At 41.9% G+C, this 23,885-nt stretch overlaps 1 protein-coding gene across 2 annotated transcripts; it reads right to left on the bottom strand.

Annotated features, from left to right (window-relative positions):
- Window positions 1–1,342: 1,342 nt before the first annotated feature.
- Window positions 1,343–23,753, bottom strand: gjb9a (gap junction protein beta 9a). Of its 2 annotated transcripts, XM_061886366.1 has the most exons (5): window positions 23,591–23,753; window positions 14,050–14,198; window positions 13,729–13,937; window positions 9,450–9,751; window positions 1,343–9,378 (listed from the first exon to the last, which is right to left on the bottom strand). In XM_061886366.1, the coding sequence occupies exons 3-5, from the start codon at window positions 13,897–13,899 to the stop codon at window positions 9,039–9,041; spliced, it is 813 nt and encodes a 270-aa protein (XP_061742350.1). In that variant the 5' UTR covers window positions 13,900–13,937; window positions 14,050–14,198; window positions 23,591–23,753; the 3' UTR covers window positions 1,343–9,038. The 2 variants fall into 2 exon arrangements, with proteins under 2 accessions (XP_061742350.1, XP_061742349.1); XM_061886365.1 differs by lacking the exon at window positions 14,050–14,198 and having other exon boundaries at window positions 23,591–23,750.
- Between the last annotated feature and the right edge of the window lie 132 nt (window positions 23,754–23,885).

The raw sequence follows: 23,885 nt of genomic DNA, 5'->3' as shown, positions 1-23,885 counted from the left end.
CTCAAACAACCATGCTTGACGGTAGACATGGTGTTCCTGGGATTAAAGGCCTCACCTTTCCTCCTTCAAACATATTGCAGGGTATTGTGGCCAAACAGCTCCATTTTTGTTTCATCTGAACACAGAACTATACCCAGCAATGTGTTTGGAGGAGAAAATGTGAGGCCTTTAATCCCAGGAACACCATCCCTACCGTCAAGCAGGGTGGTGGTAGTGTTAACGATACGATGCAAAGACTTCGGTCAATTCAACATCCTCATCCATTCGTTGCGCTTTCCCTGACACATGCAACGTGACAAATTGGAGGGCTACACTATCCACATTCGCCGCCAGATGGCAGTAGAGTATTGAATATCTTAACATGTGTTTGGTGGCAATTCCATCATGTAGGGTGGGCCTTTCCATCATTTTCAGCAGACTGCACTTGTCAGAATAATTGTATATGTTATCACACGACTTGTCTTCCCATGAGTTCAGGCTGCCCTGCGAGAAGACAAAAGCTGTCTTCGTTCTTATCAAGCAAAAGTAAACCTCCACTGTGCGCGATGGGATGCGACGTGGGTGTGTCGGCTTCTCTGATTTATTGGACAGCCACAGGAGGACATTGTCATGACCCGAAGTCCACAAATGAGAGAGGGGGGCAAACCTGACACCGCTCCAGGCACCTTTTCTTTGAACGGTTTATGAACCCCATACCCTTAGGAGCAGTCGCATAATGTAATGTTTTTTATGTTGATTAAATTAATGTTAAGTTCATTTAATATTTGTATGTACATTTTTATATGTATATTTTTATATTATTATTATTTTTATTATTATTATTTATTTATTTATTTATGATTTATTTATTTATTATTATTATATATTTATATGTATTTTTTTTATGTTTTTTATTTAAACATTAACTTAATTAACATCTATCTATGTAATGTCCTGTAATCAGAAAATACCCCAAATAAATGAAGAGCGCGTTGGGACTGCCTTCAGAACGTGGTGGGAGGCTGGAGCTGAGTGTGCAGCCCCAGACCTTTCTCCTCATGAGCTAAATTGAATCCTGTCTCTGTTCTATTCCTTTGCTTCTTGTCTCGTCTTTTTAAATGCCATCGGTGTTTGAACCTGACGCACTGCAAAATGGTTCCTCTCTGCCGAGATTTACCCAGAAATGGGGCCATAAGAACCCCTTCCCTGATGTACACAACCACATGTACATGTAGCGCATTGCATTCTGGGACTTTGATTATCAGCAGTGTAGATGATAAACTATCTTTTTGTCATATTTTACAATCCACATACAAATTTTACGATTTGTGTCAAAAGATAACAACTCACAAGCTAAACCGTCTTCTTGTTTTGGTATATCTTTAATTTGAAAAAATAGAAATTGTACTGTACATTTCAAAATCAATGATTAAAAAAAAAAAAACATGTTTACCGTGATGTATTGAAGAGACCTAAGTCATCACTTCACGGTTACTTAATCCTGGCTTGGATGTCGTGAAAAAACTAAAAAAATACTATTTACAGGTTGTGTCTATGTTTATAAATAAGTACAAGGAATGCAGCATTGTACAAACAACAACATCAGTGTGGACACACAGAAGCAAAGAACAAATAGTATCAAATGAAAGTTTGATGATCCAACCAAAATAATCAGAAGTGTTCATATCCGGTCGGGTTATGTCATCCAGTTAATCAAAACACAGTAAAAAAAAATTAAGTATACAAGTTTTTCACCCTCCCAAATATGATTTGTAACATAAATTTGTAGACATAATTGTGTGACTAATCTATAGACCGTCCTCGGTGGATTCAGACTCTAAAATGACCAAATTTCAATGTCAAATCAACATCAAAACAACAATGATTAAACATTGTCAAAAAGCATGTTGTTTCAACGTTGTATTTGTGTTGTGCAATATCGGTTGTGAAATGACCACATTTCAATATCAAATCAACGTCAGAACCAAATATCGATTAAACGTTGTATTTGTGTTGTAGATTCAGACTCTGTCAAGTAATAAAGTAAGTGGCTATCATTTTTCCCAGAAAATAAATAACTGACAAGTAGGTCAAAGTGGAGATCCCGGACTAATAAACATGTGATGCCTGTTATGTCTCCCTGGAATATAATTGGACTTAATTAAATGTCCAATCAAGTCTGTTTGATTGCTCCCAGGTCAGGTCGTAATCTAAAGTGGTCTGATACGTAGTCTGATATATGTCCTGAGCACTGGAACTGTACAACAACATCACAACACACACACATCTACACAATGTCAACCAGGGGTGTCCAAAGTCATATTGCCCCTCAATATGTTCCGAAAACCCAGTAGATTGAAATCAATTGAAGTCGGTCCTGTTCATGACTCACCAACTCATCAAGTCCTGGTCCACCATCCTCAAAAACCCATTTTGGCAGGCGGAAATGCGAGTAGAGAACAATTAATGACTTACAAAGGAAGTCAGGAACCAGAACAGCACACAAAGCATCAGACCAGGAAGCCCGGAAGGAGGGACCCAGGTAGAACTAAGTAGAACCCATCAAAGGAGGAACAGGTGTGCTGACAGGACATGGAACAAGAAGTAAAGGTGCTGCAAAACACTCAGACCAAACAGGAAACACCGACAAAACAAGAGCACCAGGACAGGAAGTGATTGTAAACACAGGAAAACCCAAACATAACCAAGTCTGACACAAAAAATATGTAATTTGTACAATTTTTACCGTATATTGGTAATTTTAAGCATTACCGGAACTTCTTTCCTTTCGCATTTATTTCCATTTCCATATCGACGCCCTTCCGACCCCCGGCAACAAAAGCGTGTTCCTGCCTCCGTAAACAAAAGCAAGCGTGTGTCCTAATTACGGCAGACTTGGGTAACGAACAACAAAGGCGACGATTTTTGGACAAATGAAAATTCACAACATAATCTTTTTGAAGCTGAATATACGGAGGATGAACTGCTGCTTCCAGAAGCTAGCATGAAGGAAGGGTGAAACAGAGGATTGTGAGCAATTGGCAAAATTCTGTACGTAAATGCGAGTAGAGAACAATTAATGACTTACAAAGGAAGTCAGGAACCACAAAGCATCAAAAGAGAAAACTCCGGAAGGAGGGACCCAGGTGGAACTAAGTAGAACTCATCAAAGGAGGTACAGGTGTGCTGACAGGACATGGAACAGGAAGTAAAGGTGCTGCAAAACACTCAGACCAAACAGGAAACACCGACAAAACAAGAGCACCAGGACAGGAAGTGATTGTAAACACAGGAAAACCCAAACATAACCAAGTCTGACAAAAAAAATATGTAATTTGTACAATTTTTACTGTATATTGGTACTTTTAAGCATTACCGGAACTTCTTTCCTTTCGCATTTATTTCCATTTCCATATCGACGCCCATCCGACCACCGGCAACAAATGCGTGTTCCTGCCTCCGTAAATAATAGCAAGCGTGTGTCCTAATCACGGGAGACTTTGTAACAAACAACAAAGGCGACGATTTTTGGACAAGTGAAGATTCACAACATTATCTTTTTGAAGCTGAATATACGGAGGATGAACTGCTGCTTCTAGAAGGCAGCACAAAGGAAGGGTGAAACGTTGGAGGATTGTGAGCAATTGGCAAAATTTCCCCCCCCCCAAAAAAGTGCATCTCCCTTTAAAATATTAGTGCAAAGGGACCTCAGGTGAAAAAGTATTGGACACCCCTAACATAAAGCACATTTCAGCAGCAAGGGATCGTTCCAGTTTTCGTGACATGACTATGGCGACTATTCCGTCCCTGAATTAGCACCTCTGCCTTATTCTGCGAGTCCTCGGCAAGAAGTGCGAGCTGACACCACACACGTCCACATGACGCCTTCTCCGCCTGCTGAGGCGGCATTTCAAGGGTTCACCTTGGAAGGAAGGACAGTGACACAACACACCCTTGACTTCAGCACACAAACACACATCCGTAGAAATCATCTGCATAGCATAGCTGTGTCAGCTTCATTTTCCCGGGTGGTTGACACGAGCCGGGGCCGTCTTTGGGAGAAGTCTAGCGCCCTCTGGTGGATGCATCTACACAACAGGCCAAATGTAAGAAGTACCTTTAACCAGAAGCGAATTGAGCTACACAGAATCACCTATTCTATGTACAGTACTCTAAAGATAGGTACAGAAGTGGAATCCGGACAGTGACACCATTTTTAGGATTTTGCCTTTACACACCACAATGGATTTGAAATAAAACAATCTATGTGTGATTATTTGTAGACTTCGAGCTTTAATTACAGTATTTCCCCCTCTATTACCGGTACCGGTACCAAAATGTATTTTGATCTTGGGTTCCATTAACCATATGTTTGTTATTGCAATTTAATCCTTAAATGAAATAAAACCGGTACTTTTTAGATGTGGTATTGTACCGAATATGATTCATTAGTATCAAGGTACTATACCAGTACCGGTATACCGTACAAGCCCAATACGTACATATCCATCTTCCATCCGAGTCACTTGTATAAAAGTCAATCCATGTGTAGGTCGGCCAGATTGGGAGCCAGACTTTGGGTCAGTCTACCACAGACTAGTTCCAGATGTTGTTTAATGAATGAGGAAATGACTAACAAGTTCTCAGTGTTTCATGCTGAGAGTCACTAGAAAAACGTTTTTAAATGACTCCTATCCATTATTAATATCATGATTGGGTTTTTCCTTGAGCCGTGGAACTGTGGACCAGCTCTATACTCTCTGCAGGGTCCTTGAGGGTGCATGGGACTTGGTCCGACCAGTCTACATGTGCTTTGGGGACTTGGAGAATGCATTTGATCGTGTGGGGAGTGCTCAGAAAGTCTGGGGTATAGGACTGTCTGATTGTGGCGGTCCACTCCCTGTATGATCAGTGTCAGAACTCGGCAGTAAGTCAGACCTGTTTCCAGAGAGAGTTGGACTCCGCCAAGGCTGCCCTTTGTCACCCATTCTGTTCATGACTTTTATGGACAGAATTTTCGAGGCGCAGTCAGGGCATTGAGGGGATCCGGTTTGGTGGCTGCAGGATTAGGTCTCTGCTTTTTGCCGATGACATGGTCCTGATGGCTTCATCTGGCCAGGATCTTCAGCTCTCACTGGATCGGTTCGCAGCCGAGTGGGAAGCGACTGGGATGGGAATAAGCACCTCCAAGTCCGAGTCCATGGTTCTCGCCCGGAAAAGGGTGGAGTGCCATCTGCCCCAAGTGGAGGAGTTCAAGTACCTCGGAGTCTTGTTCACTAGTGAGGGAAGAGTGGATGGTGAGATCGACAAGCGGATTGGTGCGGCGTCTTCAGTAATGCAAACGCTGTATCGATCCGTTGTGGTAAAGAAGGAGCTGAGCCGGAAGGCAAAGCTCTCGATTAACCGGTCGATCTACGTTCCCATCCTCACCTATGGTCATGAGCTTTGGGTCATGACCGAAAGGACAAGATCACAGGTACAAGCGGCCCAAAATTAGTTTCCCCCGCCGGGTGTTGGGTCTCTCCCTTAGAGATAGGGTGAGAAGCTCTGTCATCCGGGAGGAACTCAAAGTAAAGCCGCTGCTCCTCCACATGGAGAGGAGCCAGATGAGGTGGTTCGGGCATCTGGTCAGGATGCCACCCGAACGCTTCCCTAGGGAGGTGTTTCGGGCACGTCCGTTTGGTAGGAGGCCACAGAGAAGACCCAGGACACGTTGGGAAGACTATTTCTCCCGGATGGCCTGGGAATGCTTCGGGATCCCCCGGCAAGAGCTGGACCAAGTGGCTGGGGCGAGGAAAGTATGGCCTAAGCAGCCCGACCTTGTATAAGCGGAAGAAGATGGATGGATGGATGGATGGTTTTTCCTTGAGGGGTTCGACTCAGACTTAGAAAAACTCTTATTGAGCCACAAGGGAAATTGTTTAAAGTTTGTTTAGGTTTATAATTGGGGCAGCATAGCTCGGTTGGTAGAGTGGCCGTGCCAGCAACTTGAAGGTTGCCGGTTTGATTCCCGCTTCCGCCATCCTAGTCAGTGCTGTTGTGTCCTTGACCCAGCTGCTCCCAGTGCCACCCCCTTGCTTTAAATGGAACTTAGATATTGGCTTTCACTATGTAAAGCGCTTTGAGTCACCAGAGAAAAAGCGCTATATAAATATAAATCACTTCACTTCACTTATAATTAGTATGATCAATTCTAAGACAAAAACAACATTACCGATAGTATAGATCATGGGTGTCAAACTCTGGCCCGCGGGCCAAATTTGGCCCGTAGTGTGATTTCATTTGGCTCTTGAGGCAATATCAAATTAAGATTCGAGCTGGCCCGCCGGTGTTATACAGCAACGATGTCTCTGTAACACTGCATTCACCGCTGATACTCGTACTTGCCACCCTCACGATTTTCCCGGGAGACTCCCAAAGTTCAGTGCCCCTCCCGAAATCTCCCGGGGCAACCATTCTTCCGAATTTCTCCCGATTTCCACCCTTTAGCGTCCTCTACAGCCTGTCGTCACGTCGGCTTTTCCGCCATACAAACAACGTGCCGGTCCAGTCACAAAATATATGCTGCTTTAACACACACAAGTGAATGCACGGCATACTTGATCAACAGCCATACAGGTCACACTGAGGGTGGCCGTATAAACAACTTTAACACTTTTACAAATATGCGCCACACTGTGAAGCCACACCAAACAAGAAGGACAAACACATTTCGGGAGAACATCCACACCGTAGCACAACATAAACTCAACAGAAGAAATACCCAGAACCCGATGCAGCACTAACTCTTCCGGGACGCTACAATATACACCCCCGCTACCACCAAACCCCACTCCGCCAATTTTTATTTACATTTTATTTGATATGCCATTGATATTTTTTACTCATTATTATAATTTGAAACTCGATTTTGTATGTGACTATAAAGTTATATCAGCCTTGCTTGTTTAATATTCAATGCAAAACTTGTTTGGGTCCCTATTAAAATGTTAATTTGTTCAACGTTGGGCCCGCGGCTTTGTTCAGTTTTAAATTTTGGCCCACTCTGTATTTGAGTTTGACACCCCCTGGTCTGAATGTTTGGAAATACATCCTTCCATTGTAGTGGTGTGTAAACGTAAAACTGGAATATGAATTGCTGCACTGTGTTAGCCTTCAAATGTGAACAAAATCATAAAAGTGTTCATGAAGTTGAAACTCCTCCATCGAAAGGCTTTTTTTAAAATGACAAACACGATTGTTGAGTGGCTTCAGATGAACCTGTTCAGTCCGGCATCACTCGGATTGTCTGACTTGCATCAACGTAAGCGGTTGTTGACTTATCAGCCATTGCTTCGGCATTTCCTTGGGCCTTTCACCAGAGACATAAGGAACATGGGCGATTTTAAAACCGTTTTTGAACCTGCCGCGGATTGTTGACATTTGTGCATCATTTAAATCTTCACTGATTATGACAAGACTGCTTTTTCCGGAACACATAAATTGACTGGTTCACTATAAAAGTGGGTGACATTGTTATCACCAGGAAGGATGAGATCACCTACCTAGGTTCCATTCTAGAGGATAATCTTTCCTGTGATAAAATGGCAACCAAGGTGATCAAAAAGGTCAACCAAAGAACGAGATTCCTCTACAGAATCTCCTCTCTGGTCAACAAAAGCACCTTGAGGATTCTAGCGGGAACTCTCATTCAACCCTTCTTCGATTACGCTTGCACCTCCTGGTACCCCAGCACCTCCAAAACCCTCAAATCTAGACTCCAAACATCCCAGAATAAGCTAGTCCGGTTACTTTTAGACCTCCACCCCAGATCACACCTCAATCCAACCCACTTCTCCAAAGTGGGCTGGCTCAGGATGGAGGACAGAGTCAAACAACTTGCACTGAGCCTAGTCTATTAAATCCGCGACACCTCCCTGATACAGAAGTACATGTCAAACTACTTCCTTAACGTAAATGACCGCCATAACCACAACACCAGGGGGAGCTCCACAAACCACATCAAACCCAGATTCCGATCTAACAAAGGTCTTAACTCATTCTCTTTCTAAGCCACATCAATGTGGAATGCACTCCCAACAGGTATAAAAGTAAGTGCATCTCTATATTCCTTCAAAACCGCTCTAAAACAACACCTCCAGGCAACTTCAACACTTTACTAATACCCTCCTCCATTCACATCCCATCTCCCCGGATTATAAACAACTCAAATGCACTTCTAATGTATATACTTGTTCTTATGCTATGTGAACTCACTATGTTCTCTGCTGGCTGTACATATCCTACTAAATAAGACCTACACTGTTTCAATGTCCACATTTCTCTGTTGATGCAATTGTTGATGACTGAAGTTCTGATATCAACCAAAGCTCCCCACCCACCCCCCAGATTGTAAATAATGTAAATAATTCAATGTACATACTATGATGATTAACTTGTGTGATGGCTCTATTATGTTGATAGTATATATTTGTAACATGAATTGATTAACGTGGACCCCGACTTAAACAAGTTGAAAAACTTATTGGGGTGTTTCCATTTAGTGGTCAATTGTACGGAATATGTACTGTACTGTGCAATCTACTAATAAAAGTATCAATCAATCAATCAATCAATGGTTTTCTATTGAAATGATGTCATGTTTAATGCCAACAAAAGCGGTTGACAACTATTTCTACGTCGACTTAAACGGGCACACGGTGAACCTGGACTCGATGACTATGGACTTAGAGGGCAGGTCGCCGCAAATGAGGTGGACTTAAACAGGCTCCAGTGTGTATGATATGTTCTCAATCATTCATTCGGTTAGGGGATTGTCGTTCTTATGTCAGCCACACAAGCACCAGTAACAGAACCATAGAGGTCCTGCATCCGTTCAGCCAAAGTGCCATGTTTGATTTGTCAAAGGAATAACGCTGAGTGCTGGTGTGCAAATAGTTCCAACAGTCCTCGTTGTTGGGACTATCAAAGTCCTCTGCTGGATGGCTTTCTTTGAAAGAGAAACAAAACAAAGCAAAGGCTATTCCTCTTCTTGTTCTTTGTCAGTCAACTTTGTCGGTCTACAACGTGGTCGTCGCTCCGACTTCTTTGGCTTTCTCTCTCTTGTTCAAACTGAGTCGGCTGTCGCGTGTCGGATCCCTCTTCCTGTACTGCGACCGGGGCGGGGCCATGTTGGTCAGCTCGTGCTGGTCGGCGAAAAGCACTCTTTGGTTCTCGTGGCGTACCTTGAGATGTTTGGCGATGCGCTTGCCGATGAGGTAAACCATCTCGCAAATGCACATGCAGATGCACAGGGCGCTGGAGACCACCATGAACACCATGAAGATCTTCTTCTCGGTTGGCCGGCTAATGAAGCAGTCCACGGTGTTGGGGCACGGGGCCAGTGAACACTTGGATAGTCTGAGAACAAAGAGAGATGGGGTTGAACCAAAACAAATCATTGAAACAAGTATCTTTCAAACTGAATTTACTTTGGCAGGTCATATCCGTGGTAGATCCGATACAGGATGTAGAGGAATGATACGTCGAAGCCGGCTTTGAAGACCAAACTAGCCAGGTAGGTCCACCACAGCCCTCCTCTCTTCTTGCCCGGGTTGGCGTACAAGTGGGAACCATGGTGCAGCTCCACGTATTTCTTATCCTTTCCCTCTCGGAATTTGACGTGGGCCATCACCATCAGCGAAGGGCAGGTGACAAAAATCAGCTGCAGCGCCCACAGGCGGATGTGGGAGATGGGAAAGATGTGGTCGTAGCAGACGTTGGTGCAGCCCGGCTGGAGGAAAACCGAGAACAAAACGGGAAGATGACTCAATAAATCAGCCAAGTGAGTCAAGACAAATTCAACAAAGGGAATGGACAAAGAAGTCATCAATAGAAGACAATGTGGCCATTTACCATTTTAGTCACATTTTACTTGGGGATGGTCCAAATATCTTTACTAGACTAGTATCAGTATCGGATTGATGCTACTGTCTTTAGATCAATTATCAATATATAGATATATACTGGCTCACCTGCACTGGCTTCCTGTGCACTTAAGATGTGACTTTCAGGTTCTACTACTTACGTGTAAAATACTACACGGTCTAGCTCCATCCTATCTTGCCGAATATATTTTACCATATGTCCCGGCAAGAAATCTGCGTTCAAAGAACTCCGGCTTATTAGTGATTCCCAAAGCCCCCCCAAAAAAGTCTGCGGCTATAGAGCGTTTTCTATTGTACATTCCAGTACTCTGGAATGTTCTACAGGTAACAGTTAGAGATGCTACCTCAGTAGAAGCATTTAAGTCCCATCTTAAAACTCATTTGTATACTCTAGCCTTTAAGTAGACCCCCTTTTAGACCAGTTGATCTGCCGTTTATTTTCTCTTCTGCTCTGCCCCCCTCTCCCTAGTGGAAGGGGGCGAAGGGCACAAGTCCAGTGGCCATGGATGAAGTGCTGGCTGTCCAGAGTTGGGACCCGGGGTGGACCGCTTTCCTGTGCATCGATTGGGGACATCTCTGCGCTGCTGACCTGGCTTCGCTCGGGATGGTCTCCTGCAGGCCCCACTATGGACTGGAATCTCACTATTATGTTAGATCCACTATGGACTGTACTGTCACTACTATGTTAGATCCACTATAAACAGGACTCTCACACTATTACGTTAGATCCACTATGGACTGGACTCTGACGATATTATGTTAGATCCACTATGGACTGTACTGTCACTACTATGTTAGATCCACTATAAACAGGACTCTCACACTATTACGTTAGATCCACTATGGACTGGACTCTGACGATATTATGTTAGATCCACTATGGACTGTACTGTCACTACTATGTTAGATCCACTATAAACAGGACTCTCACACTATTACGTTAGATCCACTATGGACTGGACTCTGACGATATTATGTTAGATCCACTATGGACTTGACTCACACTACTATGTTAGATCCACTATGGACTGGACTCACACTATTATGTTAGATCCACTATGGACTGGACTCTCACACTATTATGTTAGATCCACTATGGACTGGACTCTCACACTATTATGTTCGATCCACTATGGACTGGACTCTCTCTATTATGTTAGATCCACTATGGACTGTACTGTCACTACTATGTTAGATCCACTATAAACAGGACTCTCACACTATTACGTTAGATCCACTATGGACTGGACTCTGACGATATTATGTTAGATCCACTATGGACTGTACTGTCACTACTATGTTAGATCCACTATAAACAGGACTCTCACACTATTACGTTAGATCCACTATGGACTGGACTCTGACGATATTATGTTAGATCCACTATGGACTGTACTGTCACTACTATGTTAGATCCACTATAAACAGGACTCTCACACTATTACGTTAGATCCACTATGGACTGGACTCTGACGATATTATGTTAGATCCACTATGGACTTGACTCACACTACTATGTTAGATCCACTATGGACTGGACTCACACTATTATGTTAGATCCACTATGGACTGGACTCTCACTATTATGTTAGATCCACAATGGACTGGACTCTCACACTATTATGTTAGATCCACTATGGACTGGACTCTCACTATTATGTTAGATCCACTATGGACTGGACTCTTTCAATATTATGTTAACGTGGACCCCGACTTAAACAAGTTGAAAAACTTATTGGGGTGTTACCATTTAGTGGTCAATTATACGGAATATGTACTGTACTGTGCAATCTACTAATAAAAGTATCAATCAATCAATCAATCCACTATGGACTGGACTCTCACACTATTATGTTAGATCCACTATGGACTGGACTCTCACTATTATGTTAGATCCACTATGGACTGGACTATCACTATTATTTTAGATCCACTATGGACTGGACTCTCACACTATTATGTTAGATCCACTATGGACTGGACTCTCACTATTATGTTAGATCCACTATGGACTGGACTATCACTATTATTTTAGATCCACTATGGACTGGACTCTCACACTATTATGTTAGATCCACTATGGACTGGACTCTCACTATTATGTTAGATCAACTATGGACTGGACTCTCACACTATTATGTTAGATCCACTATGGACTGGACTCTCACACTATCATGTTAGGGGGGCGGTTTAGCTCGGTTGGTAGAGTGGCCGTGCCAGCAACTTGAGGGTTGCAGGTTCGAATCCCGCTTTCTCCATCCTAGTCACTGCCGTTGTGTCCTTGGGCAAGACACTTTACCCACCTGCTCCCAGTGCCACCCACACTGGTTTATATGTAAAAAAAAATTTAAATATTGGGGTTCACTATGTAAAGCGCTTTGAGTCACTAGAGAAAAAGCGCTATATAAATATAATTCACTTCACTTCAGATCCACTATGGACTGGACTCTCACACTATTATGTTAGATCCACTATGGACTGGCCTCTTACTATTATGTTAGATCCACTATGGACTGGACTCTCACTATTATGTCAGATCCACTATGGACTGGACCCTTACTATTATGTCAGATCCACTATGGACTGGACCCTTACTATTATGTAAGATCCACTATGGACTGGACTCTCACACTATTATGTTAGATCCACTATGGACTGGACTCTCACACTATTATGTTAGATCCACTATGGACTGGACTCTCACTATTATGTTAGATCCACTATGGACTGGACTCTCACACTATTATGTTAGATCCACTATGGACTGGACTCTCACTATTATGTTAGATCCACTATGGACTGGACTCTCACACTATTATGTTAGATCCACTATGGACTGGACTTTCACTATTATGTTAGATCCACTATGGACTGGGCTGTTACTATTATGTTAGATCCACTATGGTCTGGACTCTCACTATTATGTCAGATCCACTATGGACTGGACTCTTACTATTATGTTAGATCCACTATGGAATGGACTCTCACACTATTATGTTAGATCCACTATGGACTGGACTCTCACACTATTATGTTAGATCCACTATGGACTGGACTCTCACTATTATATTAGATCCACTATGGACTGGACTCTCACTATTATGTTAGATCCACTTTGGACTGGACTCTCACTATTATGTTAGATCCAATATGGACCGGACTCTCACACTATTATGTTAGATCCACTATGGACTGGACTTTCACTATTATGTTAGATCCACTATGGACTGGAGTCACAATATTATGTTAGATCCACTATGGACTGGGCTGTTACTATTATGTTAGATCCACTATGGACTGGAGTCACACTATTATGTTAGATCCACTATGGACTGGACTCTTACTATTATGTTAGATCCACTATGGACTGGACTCTCACACTATTATGTTAGATCCACTATGGACTGGACTTTTACAATATCATGCTAGACCCACTTGACGTCCACAGTTTCCGGTCTCCCCTCGAGGGGTTGGGTCACCCACATCTGCGGTCCTCTCCAAGGTTTCTCATAGTCATTCTCATTGACATCCCACTAGGTTGTCAGTTTTTCCTTGCCCTTATGTGGCTGCTGAAACGCGGATGTCGTTGTGGCTTGTGCAGCCCTTTGAGACACTTGTGATTTAGGGCTATATAAATAAAGATGGATTGATTGACTTAAGTGGGTCAAGTATCTTGAATATAAGTTGAAAAGGATTTGCAAATCATTGTATTGTGTTTTTATTCACCATTTCCACGACTGACAACCTCACTGCTTTAGACTTTTGTGTTCTAAACAAGTGTGTTTGTAAGTCCGATCCCCAGTACAGACTTGGGTTTTCTCACCTGCCGTGTGTTGCACACAAAGTCTTTGTTCTCATCGCCCCAAACTCTCTGGGCCGCCACCACAAACACCAGCACCCGGAAGACAAAGACCATGGACAGCCAGATCCTCCCAAAGGCCGTGGAGTACTTGTTGACTCCACTCAGCAGACTCTCAAATCCAGACCAGTTCATCCCTGCGCTGCACTCACCTGGTGACTAAAGGTGCAGCCCTGGAGGAGAGAGGGAGGAACATGTTTGAATCAGAAAGGGAGTCTGGTTGAATCCCGGGCAGGTCAGGACATGGTGACCCTGATGTGAGATGCCAGTGGGGATTAGTCACACCATTCTAAGACCAGCAGGAAGCAGACAAGTCCTGCATGCTCGCACTTGTACTGAGTGATATCCTTCACAGCAACTCCAAAACAAATCATGGAACACTCACACACAACACAACTCTAACCCAGTGCTGTGCAAACTTTTTGATGCATTGCCTGTAAAATACATACAAACATACAGACATGTGAACTGAATTATATTTATATAGCGCTTTTTCTCTAGTGACTCAAAGCGCTTTACGTAGTGAAACCCAATATCTAAGTTACATTTAAAGCAGTGTGGGTGGCACTGGGAGCAGGTGGGTAAAGTGTCTTGCTCAAGGACATAACGGCAGTGACTAGGATGGCAGAAGCAGGGATCGACCCTGGAACCCTCGAGTTTCTGGCACAGCCACTCTACCCACCGAGCTATACCGCCCGATGTATATATATATATATATATATATATATATATATATATATATATATATATATATATATATATATATATATACATTTATATACTTTACTTTTATGCTTACACTTTACTTTACTAATATTATTATATATACTCTATTATATATATATATATATATATATATATATATATATATATATATATATATATATATATATATACATACATATACATACATATACATATGTGTATATATATATATACTGTATATACTTATATTTAATTTATATGAACACTATATGTATTTACATATATACACACTTTATATATATGTATATAAATATATAAACATTGCCAATGTTATATATATGTACAGTGTACTTTTTGTAAAAATATATGTGTGTATGTTTACACTTTACTGTACTATGTGTACTGTATATATGTGTATATATGTATATATACACTTTACTTTACAATACTAATATACTTAAGTTTACTTGTATATATATACACTTTATTTATAGGCAATGATTATACATAAATATATGTATGTATGTATGTGTATATGTATATATATATATATATATATATAAACATTGCCAATGATATATATATATATATATATATATATATATATATATATATATATATATATATATGTATATATATATATATATATGTATATATATATATATATATATATATATATATACATATATATATATATATATATATATATATATATATATATATATATATATATATTGCGATGAGGTGGGTACTTGTCCAGGGTGTACTCCGCCTTCCGCCCGACTGTAGCTGAGATAGCCACCAGCGACCCCTTCGATCCCGAAGGGAATAAGCGGTAGAAAAATGGATGGATACAGTCAGATGTTTAGAATTAAATTGAACTCTTGCTGTTTGGCAGCTCAATATTGTGTATCAAAGAACCCAGACCTATTTCCATAATAATGATGGAGTGAGACATACATTTTAAATATTGCTAATTAATGATGAAAATGATGTTATCTGTCATTCCAACGGGCGCAATAAAAGTGTGTTTTTTTAAGGTTGAGTACCGCAAATGTACTTTGGATTTTATTCAAACTCTGACTTTTATAAAGTGTTTTTTTTTGTGCTATGTTTGAAGCTAAACCCCTGATAATGATACTTATTTACTTACCACCAACAGAATTGTTCTCATTGCCTACAAATCGACACATTTTATGGAACTCTCACAGGACCGCACTGTTACCAAAATAAAAGCACAGCACGGAGTCGCCCGTGTTCTGAGGCGTTCGAGGTGAACGTGCACCGACGTGCGCACTCCTTTGTCTTCGCCCCCGTTTTCCATTGCGTCACATGACCGCCGCACGCCATCCACTTGCAACACCGCCTCTCTCACAGGACTCAAGTCCTGAATGTATTCCTCTGACTGGTGAATTCACTTTTTTTCCTTTCTTTTTCGATCATTCCCAAATTACGTGGGCACTTTTGATAACCTCAGGGGAACCATTGATAGTATAGCACCACGAAAGTTAAAAAGGGGCCCCTAAGAGACGTACCCTGTGGTTTACCCAAGAAACTCCAGCTCTTAAATGATCATGTTCAGTACAGTATCGTCGCTAACCCAAGTTATGCGTTCCAGGCGGGCGGGCAAAAGCTGTCTCGATCTTACAACTCAAAAGGCTTGTAAAACTCCACTGTGTAGGATGGGAAGCAACATGAAGGTGGCGGTTTCTTTGATGTATTGTAATCCACAGGAAGACTTTGTCTTGACCCGTGATCTACAAAGCGGAGAGGAGGCAGGGCCTGACCTGCCATGAATTGATGAACGTGGACCCCGACTTAAACGAGTTGAAAAACTTACTCGGGTGGTCAATTGTACGGAATATGTATTGTACTGTGCAATCTACTAATAAAAGTTTCAATCAATCAATCGATCAATCGATCAATCAATCAAAACTCCCCTCCAGGCACCTTTTCTTTGAACTGTTTTGTGACCAAAGGCAGCGGCTGTTTACGACCCCCTTCCTTTAGAACAGGGGTAGGGAACCTACGGTTCTAGAGCCAGATGTGGCTCTTTTGATGACTGCATCTGGCTCTCAGATAAATCTTAGCTGACGTTGCTTAACAAGATAAGTAATGAATAATTCCGCTGTTAATCACGATGTTAAAAATAACGTTTAAAATATAAAACATTCTCATGCATTTTAATCCATCCATCTGTTTTTTACAGCACCTGTTCAAGAAATAACAATGTTAGAGTATAATTGGAGAAGGCATTGGACCGTGTCCCTCGGGAAGTCCTGTGGGGAGTGCTCAGAGAGTATGGGGTATCGGACTGTCTTATTGTGGCGGTCCACTCCCTGTATGATCAGTGTCAGAGCTTGGTCCGCATTGCCGGCAGTAAGTCGAACACATTTCCAGTGAGGGTTGGACTCCACCAAGGCTGTCCTTTGTCACCCATTCTGTTCATAACTTTTATGGACAGAATTTCTAGGCGCAGTCAAGGCGTTGAGGGGTTCCGGTTTGGTGACCGCAGGATTAGGTCTCTGCTTTTTGCAGATGATGTGGTCCTGATGGCTTCATCTGGCCGGGATCGTCAGCTCTCACTGGATCGGTTCGCAGCCGAGTGTGAAGCGACCGGAATGAGAATCAGCACCTCCAAGTCCGAGTCCATGGTTCTCGCCCGGAAAAGGGTGGAATGCCATCTCCGGGGTGGGGAGGAGACCCTGCCCCAAGTGGAGGAGTTCAAGTACCTCGGAGTCTTGTTCACGAGTGAGGGAAGAGTGGATCGTGAGATCGACAGGCGGATCGGTGCGGCGTCTTCAGTAATGCGGACGTTGTACCGATCTGTTGTGGTGAAGAAGGAGCTGAGCCGGAAGGCAAAGCTCTCAATTTACCGGTCGATCTACGTTCCCATCCTCACCTATGGTCATGAGCTTTGGGTCATGACCGAAAGGATAAGATCACGGGTACAAGCGGCCCAAAAGAGTTTCCTCCGCCGGGTGGTGGGTCTCTCCCTTAGAGATAGGGTGAGAAGCTCCGCCATCCGGGAGGAACTCAAAGTAAAGCCGCTGCTCCTCCACATGGAGAGGAGCCAGATGAGGTGGTTCGGGCATCTGGTCAGGATGCCACCCGAACGCCTCCCTACGGATGTGTTTAGGGCACGTCCAACCGGTAGGAGGCCATGGGGAAGACCCAGGACACGTTGGGAAGACTATGTCTCCCGGCTGGCCTGGGAACGCCTCGGGATCCCCCGGGAAGAGCTGGACGAAGTGGCTGGGGAGAGGGAAGTCTGGGTTTCCCTGCTTAGGTTGTTGCCCCCGCGACCCGACCTCGGATAAGCGGAAGATGATGGATGGATGGATGGATGGAGTATAATTATTATTATACTCTAAATATGTTGGTTTACTTTAAAAATGCAGGCATTTAGTTGTATTCAGTGTTTAAAAAATATGATATGGCTCTCATGGAAATACATTTTAAAATATTTGGCTTTCATGGCTCTCTCAGCCAAAAAGGTTCCCGACCCCGGCTTTAGGAACAGCTGTTGCCATGTAATTGGGGGAAAGTCCAAATAAAAGAAGAGGCGTACAATCTTTCGGGAGTCTGCACAAAAGTACAGCCCAGATGTTTCTCCTCAATTGAGCTAAATTCAATTTTGTCCCTGTTTGATTCCTTGCTTCTTTGTCTGTTTAATAGATGTCATCAGTGTTCGAACCTGACACATTAGAAAGGAGATTAAATTGGGTTTTATTAACACGGATATGAATGTACATACGACGGATATTGCCCTCCAAAATAATCTCTCTCTTTTTAATGAAATAACATTAGAGGAACTCCTACGGCAGGGGTAGGGAACCTATGGCTCGCGAGCCAGATGTGGCTCTTTTGATGGCTGCATCTGGCTCTCAGATACATCTGAGCTGACATTGCTTAACAGATAAGTAATGAATAATTCCACTTGTAATCACATTAATAAAAGTAACGTTCATTATATAAAACATTCTCATGCTTTTTTATGTGTAAGAAGTTGCGTTAATGGTAAGAAGTTATTTATTTATTTATTATTGGTTAGTTTGGGCCTTGCCCTCCTGGGGGTTCTTCAGACCACCAAGCACTGACATGAGAGCCTGTTTCAGGGTTACGATATTGTTTTATTTTTCAATAAGTCTCTCAGTTGCTTTCAAGCAATTGTATTTTTCTCTCTTGTTCTCGCTCGTGCTCTGGCTCCAACCCCAACCCTGTCTCTCCTCCTGGCTGCTGCTTGCAGTATAACAGAGCGACATGTGATTAGATAACAAGGCCCAGGTAGGCCATCTACACACCTGTGGCTGATTTCGAGGCCAGTCCTGGCAACACCCCGCTTCGCTGCAGGCCTGCAGGCCACGACCCCTCCACAGTTAGCTTCATAATAATGTTAATACAAAGAATAAGAGACTTATTATACTCTAGAAATGTTGGTCTTACTTAAAAATGCACGCGTTTAGTTGTGTTCAGTGTTAAAAAAATATTATATGGCTCTCACAGAAATACATTTAAAATATCAGCCAAAAAGGTTCCCGACCTCTGTGCTACGGCGTGTAAATGGGATAAAACAAACATGTTTACTTGGCCCACTTCCTGGGAAACTTATCAAGGAACTGTTTGTAATACCAGGACCATCAGTGCTAAATATTATAAACTTTAAATTTAGGGCTGTTTAAGTAAGCATTGATTGATTGATTGATGATATCACTTGGAAGACATGGAAGGCGTACGGTGCTAGCACGTTAGCGCGCTAAAATCCACTGACTAGACCAGGGATTCTTAACCTGGGTTCGATCGAACCCTAGGGGTTTGGTGAGTCGGCCTCAGGGGTTCGGCGGAGGTCAAAACACACCTCACTCATCGTGTAAATACAAACTTCTCCCTATTGGCATGATACGGATGCGGCAACAGCTGACTGATTTTCAGGTGTGTCATTTATTGTAAGTTTATGCCCTGTGTACTCTCACCAGGTGTTGAGGACTGCAGCATGAGAGGTTTATTGGCGACGCTTGATGACCTCATCAAACGGCCGCGAGCACAGAAAAATAACAAGAGTGTGTTGTTGCCGGTGCTGGAGCCGTGGCTAACAAGCCAGCTCGCTCGGTGACTGACTATCAACACCATGTCTATTAAGGGTGTGGGGGAAAAAATCGATTCGAATAGGAATCGAATATGTTGTGCGATTCAGAATTATTTTTTTAATCAATGCAACAAACCACTACACAGCAATACCATAACAATGCAATCCAATTCCAAAACCAAACCTGACCCAGCAACACTCAGTGTTGATTTTGTTGTTCGAACAAGGTGATGTTCATGCACGCTTCATTTTGTACACCAGTAAAAAAAAACATGTTAACACTTTAGTATGGGGAACATATTCACCATGAATTAGTTGCTTATTAACATGCAAATTAGTAACATATTGGCTTTTAACTAGTCATTAAGTACTTATTGATGCCTTATTCGGCATGGCCTTGTTGTAACTCTAACCCTAACCAAGTAACTCTAGAACACGTTCCCCTAGTGTCCAAATAACTGTCATTTAAGTCCGTGTTACTTAGAATATGTTCCCCATACTAAAATGTTACCAAAAACGTATAACTTTGTCTTGAATTTGAAGAAGAAAAAAAACAACATTCTATTTTTCACTAAAAAAGGGTTTGGTACCTCCAAAAAGGTTAAGAACTAGACTAGACTAGACTAGACTAGACCTTCCCAGCAAGCACAGGTGGATAAAGTGAAGTGCGAGCGTGAAATGGTTTGTGACTCATAAGTTCAATAGAAACGATATTTGACATATCATTATGTTATTATGATTAATATTATGGACCTGCACAGTGAATGTGTTTACACCTACAAATACTGCATTTATTTATCCACTCACATGCTAGCTTGCTAACGTTAGCATGCTCGTTTGGAATTTTTAAACCCCAAAATCATGATTTGGGAGATTTGAGGCCATCTTGGAAGTATGCTAACGCCGCTGGTATTCGCATGCTAGCTTTTAAACTAATTGTGTATGTTTGAAGTTAAAAATAATTAATTTTGATTGATAGTTGGCGCCATCTTGGAAGTATGCTAACGCCGCTTGTATTCGCATGCTAGCTTTTAAACTAATTGTGTATGTTTGAAGTTAAAAATAATTAATTTTGATTGATAGTTGGCGCCATCTTGGAAGTATGCTAACGCCGCTTGTATTCGCATGCTAGCTTTTTAACTAAATTTGTATGTTTGAAGTTAAAAATAATTAATTTTGATTGATAGTTGGCGCTATCTTGGAAGTATGCTAACGCCGCTTGTATTCGCATGCTAGCTTTTAAACTAAATTTGTATGTTTGAAGTTAAAAATAATTAATTTTGATTGATAGTTGGCGCCATCTTGGAAGTATGCTAACACCACTTGTACTCGCATGCTAGCTTTTTAACTAATTGTGTATGTTTGAAGCTGAAAATAATTATTTTTGATAGTTGGCGCCATCTTGGAAGTATGCTAACGCCGCTTGTATTCGCATGCTAGCTTTTTAACTAAATTTGTATGTTTGAAGCTAAAAATCATTAATTTTGATTGATAGTTGGCGCCATCTTGGAAGTATGCTAACACCACTAGTACTCGCATGCTAGCTTTTTAACTAATTGTGTATGTTTGAAGTTAAAAATCATTAATTTTGATAGTTGGCGTCATCTTGGAAGTATGCTAACGCCGCTGGTATTCGCATGCTAGCTTTTTAACTAAATTTGTATGTTTGAAGCTAAAAATCATTCATTATGATTCTTGGCGCCATCTTGGAAGTATGCTAACGCCGCTTGTATTCGCATGCTAGGATTTTACTAATTGTGTATGTTTGAAGCTAAAACTAATACATTTTGATAGTTGGCGCCATCTTGGAAGTATGCTAACGCCGCTTGTATTCGCATGTTAGCTTTTTAAGTAATTGTGTATGTTTGAAGCTAAAAATAAAAAAAAATGATTATTGGCGCTTTCTTGGAAGTAATTTAACATCTCTTACATTAGCATGCTGACGTTTTATGCTAGCTTTTAAGTAATTTTGTATGTTTCAACATAAAAATCATGATTTTGTATATGTATAAAAAAAGCAAAAAAAATGTATGTAATAAGGAAAAACTTCTAACTCATCATTAATTAAAACTAACATAATCACCTATAATATAAAGCTGACACATTATCACTTTTTAGTATTTTTCTAAATAAAAATATACACAATGGACTGGACTCACACTATTATGTTAGATCCACTATGGACTGGACTCACACTATTATGTTAGATCCACTATGGACTGGACTCTCACTATTATGTTAGATCCACTATAGACTGGACTCTCACTATTATGTTAGATCCACTATGGACTGGACTCACACTATTATGTTAGATCCACTATGGACTGGACTCTCACTATTATGTTAGATCCACTATGGACTGGACTCTCACACTATTATGTTAGATCCACTATGGACTGGACTCTCACACTATTATGTTAGATCCACTATGGACTGGACTCACACTATTATGTTAGACCCACTCTGGACTGGACTCTCACTATTATGTTAGATCCACTATGGACTGGACTCTCACACTATTATGTTAGATCCACTATGGACTGGACTCTCACTATTATGTTAGATCCACTATGGAATGGACTCTCACTATTATGTTAGATCCACTATGGACTGGACTCTCACTATTATGTTAGATCCACTATGGACTGGACTCACACTATTATGTTAGACCCACTCTGGACTGGACTCTCACTATTATGTTAGATCCACTATGGACTGGACTCTCACACTATTATGTTAGATCCACTATGGACTGGACTCTCACTATTATGTTAGATCCACTATGGACTGGACGCTCACTATTATGTTAGATCCACTATGGACTGACTCTCACTATTATGTTAGATCCACTATGGACTGGACTCTCACTATTATGTTGGATCCACTATGGACTGACTTTCACTATTATGTTAGATCCACTATGGACTGGACTCTCACTATTATGTTAGATCCACCATGGACTGACTTTCACTATTATGTTGGATCCACTATGGACTGGACTCTCACTATTATGTTGGATCCACTATGGACTGGACTCTCACTATTATGTTAGATCCACTATGGACTGGACTCTCACTATTATGTTAGATCCACTATGGACTGGACGCTCACTATTATGTTAGATCCACTATGGACTGACTCTCACTATTATGTTAGATCCACTATGGACTGGACTCTCACTATTATGTTGGATCCACTATGGACTGACTTTCACTATTATGTTAGATCCACTATGGACTGGACGCTCACTATTATGTTAGATCCACTATGGACTGACTCTCACTATTATGTTAGATCCACTATGGACTGGACTCTCACTATTATGTTGGATCCACTATGGACTGACTTTCACTATTATGTTAGATCCACTATGGACTGGACTGTCACTATTATGTTAGATCCACCATGGACTGACTTTCACTATTATGTTAGATCCACTATGGACTGGACTCTCACTATTATGTTGGATCCACTATGGACTGGACTCTCACTATTATGTTTGATCCACTATGGACTGGACTCTCACTATTATGTTAGATCCACTATGGACTGGACTCTCACTATTATGTTAGATCCACTATGGACTGGACTCTCACTATTATGCTAGATCCACTCGACGTCCATAGCACAGGTCACCCGAGGGTTGGTCCCCACAACTGTCGTTCCCTACAAGTTTTCTCATTGTCCCATTGGGTTGAGTTTTTCCTTGCCCTGCTGTGGCACAGATGTCCAGTACATGTATTCATCATTTAAACACACACAAACATTGGCCCCCCAGTCACTTTTTTCCTCTCAATGTGGCCCCCGAGTCCAAACATTTTCCCAGCTCTGCCTCAGACCACGCTTGTTGGGACATCCAGCACCAGGTACCTTCACCAGGTGAGGAACCCGTTGACAAAACAACAACAAAATAGTTATAGTAGTCATCACCAAGAACTAGAGAGTATCACAGATGGCTTTAATAGCATCCTAAAAGTGAAATGTAATGTTTACCCCGCCGGCTCCGTACTTAAGGTGAGTATAAAACACCCTTACCTGCTGCTCCAACCGTCCTAAGACCGCCGGACTTCCAAGAACCGGCACAGGAAGGATCAGTTTCCGAGGTCTTGAAGAACAACTCAGAACATCGGCTGGTGAACTAACTCGCTCTTTTCCGCCTTCCAGGATTTGTCTCTGCTCACTCAGACTTTCCTTGGGGATCCTGCCAAACCAGATTCCTACGTCATCACACACACACACGCCCACACACACACACACACACACACACACACACACACACACACACACACACATACACACTTCAGAGGGCCACACCCTTTTTGTCCCACAC

This window comes from Nerophis ophidion, linkage group LG24 (assembly GCF_033978795.1).
Source record: "Nerophis ophidion isolate RoL-2023_Sa linkage group LG24, RoL_Noph_v1.0, whole genome shotgun sequence".
NCBI classification, from domain to species: Eukaryota; Metazoa; Chordata; class Actinopteri; order Syngnathiformes; family Syngnathidae; genus Nerophis; species Nerophis ophidion.
Note: the sequence above shows the minus strand (reverse complement) of the source record. Positions and strands in the feature narration are given on the sequence as shown.